General features: G+C 51.9%; 1 protein-coding gene across 2 annotated transcripts; it reads right to left on the reverse strand.

Moving 5' to 3' along the window:
- Positions 1–2,358: 2,358 nt before the first annotated feature.
- On the reverse strand, positions 2,359–8,751 carry CFAP20 (cilia and flagella associated protein 20). Of its 2 annotated transcripts, XM_058846175.1 has the most exons (6): positions 8,568–8,750; positions 6,455–6,534; positions 5,265–5,376; positions 4,737–4,925; positions 3,561–3,671; positions 2,359–2,655 (listed from the first exon to the last, which is right to left on the reverse strand). In XM_058846175.1, the coding sequence occupies exons 1-6, from the start codon at positions 8,649–8,651 to the stop codon at positions 2,650–2,652; spliced, it is 582 nt and encodes a 193-aa protein (XP_058702158.1). In that variant the 5' UTR covers positions 8,652–8,750; the 3' UTR covers positions 2,359–2,649. The 2 variants fall into 2 exon arrangements, with proteins under 2 accessions (XP_058702158.1, XP_058702157.1); XM_058846174.1 differs by lacking the exon at positions 2,359–2,655 and having other exon boundaries at positions 3,552–3,671; positions 8,568–8,751.
- Positions 8,752–9,397: the final 646 nt, after the last annotated feature.

A 9,397-nucleotide genomic window follows, 5' to 3' on the forward strand; every position in this document is an offset into this window, starting at 1 on the left:
TCAAAGCGTCCAAGTGCAGGACCTTGCCCCAGCCAATGGAACACAAAGGTGAAAAACTGGTGGAGAGAAGGAAAACTGATCTTTGGGTGGACCCTGCTCTGCCCTGGGTTGAAATGAGGGCTCCCCACAAAGACTTTTCTCTCCCACTAGACATGAACAGCAACAAGGACTTTTGCAGGAATGAAGGAGCAGGCCACCCACAGAAAGGTGAACGAGGAGATATTTAAGATCTTTTCTCCACAGGCTGCCTGCACTGAACTGGGACTCTCCTCTGCCCCACCCCTCAAACCCAGCTGGGCTGCCCTGGGAACAGGCAGGCAGGAGCCATGCATGATTCCCATCTATCCTCCCACCTCCTTCTGGCATTCCTCCACTCTTTCCATGTAGGAGGATGTTGCATCCCAGCCATGTCAAAAGCCATAACCAAAGGAGTAAGAAGTTGGGTGCTCCACCACAGGAGTTTTGCTTGTGCACATTTAGGAAAGGGCTGTTGACTGGATGCCTCTGACATTCTGGCTCATCTACCAGCAGCATCCTCTTCTCCCACAGGAAGCATTCAACTTCACCCACCTTCAGCAAGATGGTCAGTTTTGATAGGAGAGAGGGACTAGAAGAGAAAGATTCTGGAGAACACTGTGTAAATCACCGTGTCTGACTGTAAAGGGAAGAGCCAGCATCTGATGATGCTCCACTTTGTGCAGCAAGTAAACAGGAAGATTCAGTATTTTGTTTCGTATTTAAAAATACACAGAAGGTCCATATGGATATTAGGGTTTGTAGCTGGGAGTTTATTCCAGCAAATCCGCTGGCACGGCTCCTGGAGGTTGGGCAGGAATTGGCAGCAGGGCCCATCTGATCTCTGCAGAGGCAGCCAGCTTGGGGCCCAGGGGAGTCCAGCCCCTCTTAATGCACTGGGGCCGGTCACTCAGGGTGAGCTCAAGTCCTCAAGGACAAGGGGCAACTCCAGCACAGGCCCCAGAAGAGCAGGGAAAGCAGCAGCAGCTCCTTCTGAGTGCTTAGCTGCCAAAGACTGCCAAAAACACATGGTGTTGAGCAAGGGCTTGCGGGAAAGGATGGACATTTTACCCTGCTGGGGTCTGATGGATCTGCTCAGCAACTTCCCCAGCTCTGGCAAGCTTTGCAAACATGGAGAAAGCCTTGCCATGGACTTCATTAAGGCCAACCCTTGGCACACAATCCAGTGTGATTCCACTTAACTGATCGAGTCCAGCCAAGCCTTGACACGTGTCAATGCAAGATGGGATGGTGCTTCCTCATGTGGGCTTCCTTGGCTGGACTCCTTAGAGCTACCAAGCTGTTAGCTGCTAGAAGATTTGCAAAGGTCTTCTCCAGTAAGCCTTCTGCAGGTGCAATCCAGCCCCATGTGGCAGCACCTCCAGTTCAAAGCCCAGCAGCTCTAAAGGCGCAGGTGAGGCAGCTCCGTTACAGGTGTCCGGAGAGCTTTGCCACAGAGGTGCAGAGAGAGGGTGCACAGATATGCCAAACCTTTAAACCAGGTGGGGTCTCAGTGGTCAGGATTAAACTCAGAATCAAAGGCAGATGTCCCCCAGGAGGATCTCCTCCTCCTGGGAGAGAGCAGCTTCGTTCTACAGAGCAGTAACAGTAGTGAAGTCTTCCCCATTCAGTGCACAGCCCAGGGAAGGATCAGTCCCAGCCTTGGGTACCTGCCCTCCAGAGCACTGATGGGGGGCTTGACCCTGGGCAGGAAAGGCATCATCTACTCCCAGACTCACCCCATTACTGATGGAGTCTCTGGCCTCCTCTTTGCAAGCCTTTCTACAACAAAGGCAGATTGGTTTCAGGCAGGGAAGGGCAGCTTCAGCACAGGAAAAGACTTCCGCTCCTGTTATGCTGCTTTGCTAACCCTCCCTTTTGATCCCTGGGGAAAGGGACAGTTTGGCAGCTGGAAGGCTATTGTGTGCCTCGTGCTGCTAAAGGCTTGGCTGAGACCTGGAGCAAGCTGGTAACTACACAGCCAACAAAACTGTGCCCTAACAGGCAGGTAAGCCTCATTTGTCACCTCTGGGGAAAATGGCTTCAAGGAAAAAGGGAATGAAAAACCCATTTTCATTAACAGCGTGAGTTTCTGTCATAGTACCATAAACTTCATGGACTGGAGACAGTTTCCGTCTTCTCTGTGGAAACCTCACTAATTTTCCTCTCACCAGACTGCTGCTGTTCATGTCTGTGCTATCCCTTAAAGAGTGAGGGTGCTGATCAAAGTCAAGTTCAGAGGCAAATTCTAACATCTGGGTTCTCAAAATTCTTTGGCACTTTCTGAAGCACTAAAATGTGCAAGTTAAGGATCCATCAAAGGAGGAAGAAGACAGAAGCAGATTTACAGAGCCAAATGTTTAATAACTTTTCAAGAACAAGTATTACATCCATATTTAGAGCATATATAAGAGATGGAAAACAAGGAAATAAAAAATAAAACCGCTAACTTCAAGAGGATACACTTAACTCCACAATTCCTGCTGAATCCCTTCTTTGGAGGCACAGTGGCCACTTTGAGCAAGACAAGACTGGGTACCAGGCCACCTGCAGAGTTTAGGCTCAGCATTTTAGGAACAGTCAGGAAAACTCTGACTCTGAATTTGCAAGCCAACATCTCTTCCCAACGTGGTGTTATTGCTGGACAGAGCAGGGAGAAGAAAAAAGACACTTACAAGACTTGGCAGCACAAGACAACAGTACTGGGAGGGCTCCAAGCACTCCCCAGACACCTCTGTGAGGCTGCTACAGCCCAGAAGACAGTGACAGGTTCACCACAGGTGAACCTACAGGTTACCTACAGTTAACACTGCTTTCTACCTCCCACTAGGAGCCCCCAACATCCTCCCTCAGCAGCTTGAGACTTTGCCCAGGAATATTCTTTGCTAAAAGAAGTGTCTGCATTGGGACAGGCTGGCCCTGGCAAAGAAGGTGTTTCCTCACAAGCCTCAAAATTGCTGCATGTTGTTCAAGATCTCTCAGTATGCCAGCATGTTCACTCCTCTCCCATCACTGCAGGAGCAGAGCTTGGCATCTCCTCCTGAGGGCAGCCATGGTGTTTCCTTCCCCCCTCATGGCACCACCATCTGCACTGGGCAGGGAAAAGATCAGAGGGGACTCATTTTGGGCTACAGAGACATAAACAGCATCTCTCCTGCAAGACAAATGTGGAGCTGCAGCTGCTCTGAAGAGCAAAGTTGCTGAGCTGAGTCATGGATGAAAGCCCTGGAGAGATGCCGGGAGGCTGCAACTGCCCAGAGTCCTTCAATACAACCAGGGAGGACATGGGGAGCAGCTGAACAGCTCACCCTGCTCCGAGATGGGAATGACAATTTCCATGTGTTTTGGCAGGAAAGCAATGCAACAAGGCACCCCAGACAGACTGCTCGCCCTGGCAACAGAGAAGGTGCTCCCTGGCTGGTGGCCAAAGCTGGTGAGAGCTCTGCTGCCAGAATAAACTCCGGGTTGTGAAGGCAGAAGGAGAAGGCAGAGGAATGCTGGACAGGCTCACTGTTCTCCCACCCTCCTTCCCACATCTAGCTCACCTTGGCCTTGTTCTGGACAGGCAGATACAGCTTGAACTCAGCTGGGAGCTCATCCTCTGAGTACAGCCGGTCAGAGAAATACACCCGTCTGATGCGACAGTTGGCGTGGATCTGAGAGTCAAAACAAAGAGTCACTCCATTTTCCACATGCTCTTTTCACATCCAGCTTTGGGTGTCATGCTGCAACATGGATTCTTTGGCTCAGCAGCTGGAAATCTACCTCACTGTCTTGCTTTTTTGAATCTGACAGGGCATCAGATAAATGCTGGTCTGTGTCCTCTGCTTTGCATTAGATGCTCTCTTCCAGGGATGAACACACTCAAAAGATTTGTCCAAGCTCTGGCATCTCTGCCAACTGAGATCTGTCTTAGTTGCTACAGGGACTCTCTGCTGTGAACTGACCTCTGCTTTGCCAGTATCAGCACTTGCTGGAACACCCACAGCCTCAGCCTGCTACATTTTTAACATGCCCACTTCAGGCCTCCCTGAGGTCAGGAATGAGCCTGTCCAGTCTGTGCTGCCTCCACTATCAGCTGGCAGCAAAGGAGCTGCTCTGGTCCCCTCATGAGTATGTGAGAAGGCAGACAACTCTCAGCTGACTGCCTGTACCTCAGGGAGAGAGGAGCTCACACACAGACATTCCTCAAAATAACACACACCACTGGACACTTTGAACATGACTTCCTAGCATATGGAACAAGTGCCATGTCCTCAGCAGGAACAAACACTGCATCAGCTCTGTACAAGCAATTCAGTGCAAGCAGAGTCACTCCACTACCACTAGGAAACAAGCTTGACCAGGGGTATGAATGGTCTGTACACTGTGGGTCTTTCCCATTCACACAATCACTGTCCAGCCTATCTGGACAGTAAAGCAACACACAGCTAATTCCCAGCAGAGTTCCACCTTCATGGCATGCCACAGGGAACTGCAAGTCTCATCCTAACCAACAGCCAGACAGAGAAATAAGGTGGAAACGGGCTCCTTCATCCCAGTCTAGTCAAGTAAAGTGAGGCCTAAGTCAGGTTTTTGCTCCCCTTCCACAGTGCTCTGCAAAGAGCAGGGCTGGCAAAGGAACCAGGCAGGGCTAAAGCCAGATTCCCATCCTGCTGTCCCAGCCAGCAGGAACATCACCAGCTGTTGGTTTCCCAGGGCAGGTCATGGCTGCTTCTCACCTGCACTCTCAGGGTCTCGATGTAGTTGGTGCCGTACGCGCGGCGCGTGAAGTCGGACAGGTTGAACTGGATCTGGTTCCAGCCGTCGTCCAGCCGCATGGGCATGGTGCAGATGAACGGCTTCACCCGAGTCGTGCTCTGGTAGTTGCTGGCCCGGAAACGCCGGCGGACGTTCTTATCATCCAGCACCTGGGCAAGGAAGGCAGGCTGCTCACCCAGGTGCCAGGCCCCCCACTCCCCAGGACAGCGCTACCCGTCTCCAAGAGGGCTCTCTACTCCCACCCCTCCATTCCACAGCAGAAGTAACTTTAACACAGGAAACAGACCCATTTTCAGGAATAGCAACAACGTGTTTGTGAGCTGACTGATGCCCCCATACCAGAAGACCTGACACACCACATGGCCAAGAAAGCAAAACTGTTTTGGGGATCACTCACTGCCTGGGACAAGTTCCAACACAAGACTGCAGGCTCTCTGGCGCCTTCCTCAGTGGTCCCTGGAGGGGCCTCCCCACTGCACACTCCTCACCTGCACTTCAAAGGTGAAGTATTTTTTCAGGTTCTTGATGATCATCACTAGGAAAGGTAGTTTGATGCCCAGGGTCTTCTTTGGGTCAGCAGGGCACGTGATGTACGTGGTACTGGGAGGTGAGAGAAAAACATTTTAGGATCTCACACAGCACAAAGTGTACAGCCTGAGGTAACCCAAGTCTGTCCCTTGGCCCAATGCAGTCTTGGAGGACCTGCAGAAATGGATAACTGTGATCATAAGATCTCAGCAATAACCAGGGCTTCCTGTAACAGGAGGAAGAGTTTCAGAGGTAGCTGCATGCAGAAAAAGATAAAAGACACAAAGAATGCATCTCAAATTGCACTTTTCTCACCCAGGGCATGAAACACCTTCCTGGACAGCTTCACCTCCCCAATTTCAAGGCCATGTCAGTGCTGTTTCTTAACACAACCTCCTCCTACCCTTGACTGAACAAGTAGAGCCCTCCCGATCACGGCAGAGGCCCTGTGTGCTCTATACGGCTGGGAAAACAGAGATCACGAGCCTGAGAAGTCCACGTCACGCCTGGCAAGCTCTGTATCAACACTTCTTGGAGGAAGAGAAGCATTGGCTCGGTCTGTCTGCAGGAGAGGAGTCTCCACTGCCCTTATAAGGAGCGCCCTGCTCTGAATCACCCCTGGAGAAGCCTTGGAGACTCTGAGCCCGCTCATGGAGCTGGCGTCTGTCTCCCAGGGCGATGGAGACGAGGTTGCTAAGAGAAGCTCCACAAGCAACTCCCCTCATAAATCTCTCTTTGATCTTCCTGCTGTAGGGAGAGCAGCTGTCACGTGAGGAGAACAGGCCCAAGACAATAGAAGAGACAGCAGACAGTGCTGCTTTTTCAGTAACTGGCAGTGCTGACTGAGGCTGGGTATTAAATAATCCTTTTTTTCCCTTTGAGTGATGGAAAAATAAAGGGATTTTATTTTTTATCCCTAAGTCCCAATGAGGATGAGAGTGAGAGCTCTACAACCACATCCAGGAAAAGGCACAGCACACTGCTACAGAGTAGTATCAGTGATATGACCCAGATTCTTCAATTTATCGATGAAGACATTGGCATCACACTGCTGCAGTTTGAAAATGATGTCTGCTGGGCATTGACATCTATCACTCTGCTTCAGGGCAGAGTCCTGTTCCCCCAGAACAGCAAAAGAGGCTTCTCCTACCTGACATTTGTTCCTTCAATCTCCAGCACCAGTGACTGAATGTCATTGTCCGTGATTCGCTTGATGTGACCATTGCGCACCTGGAACAAAAGTGGGGCAGACAGCACAGACGTTACTTGAGAGGGGAAAGAAGAGCCACACACAGCTCCATTAAGAGAAGGAATAAGACCCCAGGAGGACCCATCTACATTCACTTGGCTCCTACTCTCCTGGACCTCACTGTTTCCAAGGCTTTGATCACTGCCCCAGAGTGCCAGCAAGAGTTTATGGCCCAGCATGCTGCACGTACACGGAGTGCGAGACTTCCATCTATCAAAATACGCTGCAGTGAACACAAGGGACTCAAGCCTCATATCGGAGGCCCAGATAAACAAACATAAAAGAGTATGAGTCAAACTTGAGTGCAACAAGGGGTAAAAACAAGAACAAGCAATACAGGGGAGCCACCAGCCAGCCACCAGTCACCAAGGGCACTTGGTGTGTACTGCTGGGCATGGCTGACTGCCTCTGGGGAAGGGCTGGACGCTCACACACTCAGGGACATTCTTGCACACTCACACATACACTCTCTTCCCCAGCACAAGCAGTGCACATTCTAGTAAGGCAAAAAAAATATATGGCGTTTCCCCACATCACAAAAACTTGAGATATTCCCTAAGATGTAAAAAAAAGTAGAAGTTTGAGCCTGCTGGTTTTTTTTGCAAAGATATGAAAGTCTGCATTAGGACAGCTAGGAACCCAGTAATCTCAGGCATGCACCTAGGACATGGGAGAATGTCAATTACTGTTTCCAGCTCTCACCAAAGTGACAGGGGCATTTCATGCACTGCTGAAGAGAGCAGGGCAATCCTCACAACAAGCACACCCAGGCTGGCCATGCTTCATGCAAGAGAAATACTGCAAGACTATTGCAGCTGAAAGGACCACTGCTGACATCCACCCTGCAAGCAGAGCTCCTGCTGGCCAGCTATAATCGTAACAGTATCACCCTGCACAGGACAATTCATGTGGGAAGGTGCCTCCAGAGGTCTCCAGTCCAACCTCTACCTCCAAGCAGGGTCAGCCCAGCCTGCTTATGGCTTATCCAGTTTGTATAGTACATCCCTTTGTCTAAGAGTCTTTAATGTGTCCCGTCCTTGCACCATCCAAATAAATTGTTGATCCTTTTTTAAAGTCACAGAAATTTGTGCAAAACACAGACACACACACATGGGCAGTGTGAGGTATCCCAGTTCTTCCCAGAGCTACGTGGGTACCCCACTGATAGGAAACAGGATGGGTCTGTGCTTCGGGTCCCTCATCTCACAACTTGTAAATGCTCACACAAGCCCACTCAGGTCAAACATCACTGCTGTCCGAACTGCCTTGAAGGCTTTTGTTCCTGCTGAAACCACAAGAAGTTCAGCTAAGGCTCATGCACAGGAACCAAATACAGATTGTAGCCTCGGTCTCAGAAGCTGCAACAAGTATTCTGCAGAATTACTAAACCATGGATGGTTTGGGACGGGGGGAAGCAGCACAGCTCAACATCTCTAAACATCTTGAGGAGGGCTCCGTGATGCAAGACAGCCTGGAGAAGGCACGGGGCCCTGAGCAGAACCACTCTAAAAACTGTCAGGAGGGAGAAACAAAGTGATGAGACATTCACAACTTCTACACCCTGCAAGCCGCCACACAGCCCACTTTTGCAAGCCTTTGGCAAGCCTGTTTGAAATGTGTGTCATGCACCAGAGGGGACGCCCACCTCAGCCCCCCCAGTGACCACGGGCATGCCGCTGCCTACAGCCAGTGCTGGGCACTGCTGCAGCTTTCCCACAGTGCTGCAGCTTCTGATGCCGGGCGGGCTCTTCTGCCCAGCAAAGACAGAAAATAACTCATAATAACACGTTCCTTTCAGAAGCACCCCGAGGGCCCGGGCCCCGGGGGATTCCCGGTAACCAGTACCGGAGAGATGCCGGTATCCCGCTCCCGGGGGTCCCGGTAACCAGGCCGCTGCAGCTCCGGCCCCACAGGTGCCCGCAGCGCTCCGGGGGCTCCCGGCGGCCTCGGGCCTGTCCCGTCAGGCTGAGCCGAGCTCCCCGGGCCGCGCCGCTGCCCGAGCCCGCCGCCTCACCTTCTTGTCCCAGATCTGGAGCGGTTTGCTGCCGATGCTGTAGAGCACCGAGAGGAAGCCGCTCTGGAAGGTGTTCTTGAACATGCCGGGGCCGGGCGGGCCGCGCCGGGCCGCGGCCGCCGCTCTGCCAGGACACGGCGGATCCCTCCGCGCCGCCGCCGTCACCGAGGAACTACTTGGGGCGGCCCCGGATGCACTTCCCGCGTGTTGTGGGAGCGCTGCCACGGCAACCGCGGCTGCGGCCTCTGCCCTCCCTGCTCGGCCGGGCTGCCGGAGCCCTGCCCGCTCCCCTGGGGTTGGTACCACGTTCCCTGAACGCCTGGGCTGTAGGCAGGGTCATCTCTAAAACATCTCAGGTCTCCCCCTGCAATTCACGACTCTCAGGCCAAAGGGGACGCCGTGGTTTGCTTTTGCCAAGGATGCTTTTTGGCCGTGGACTGTTTCTCAGCCTGGGCTCTGCTCGTTCCCCCGAGGGGCTCCCTGTGCTGGTTTTACAGGACTGGACCATTCGGATGCTGTTTGCTCTGCTGCATTGCTCCCTTTAGCTGCACTCATTCCTGGGAGCCCTGGGAACCTCCCTGTGTCTTCTTGCTGCTCTAAGCCAGGCAGGGATAACATACCGAGCCCTGGCAATCTGGGGGTTTGATGTACGGCTTTACAAGTGTGAGAATGTCTTTGAGTAGAGACAAAACCTTGGCACAGCTGAAGAGGCTTAACAGGAACAGCTTGGCCTAGAAATTACATTTCTAAACTGACATACATTTATTCCGGCTGTAATAACACTTGTTTATGTCATCTATTTTCAATTTACAGACACTAAACAGCATAAA

This window comes from Poecile atricapillus, chromosome 10 (assembly GCF_030490865.1).
Source record: "Poecile atricapillus isolate bPoeAtr1 chromosome 10, bPoeAtr1.hap1, whole genome shotgun sequence".
NCBI classification, from domain to species: Eukaryota; Metazoa; Chordata; class Aves; order Passeriformes; family Paridae; genus Poecile; species Poecile atricapillus.

What these genes read in the sequence shown, in the direction of transcription:
- CFAP20 (XM_058846174.1), bottom strand. Translation starts at nt 8,651, where the DNA reads ATGTTCAAGAACACCTTCCAGAGCGGCTTCCTCTCGGTGCTCTACAGC. An exon ending in ATTGAAGGAACAAATGTCAG is followed by an intron (nt 5,377 to 6,454) that starts GTAGGAGAAGCC and finishes CTCACCTCCCAG; the next exon opens with TACCACGTACATCACGTGCC. An exon ending in ACTTCACCTTTGAAGTGCAG is followed by an intron (nt 4,926 to 5,264) that starts GTGAGGAGTGTG and finishes TTCCTTGCCCAG; the next exon opens with GTGCTGGATGATAAGAACGT.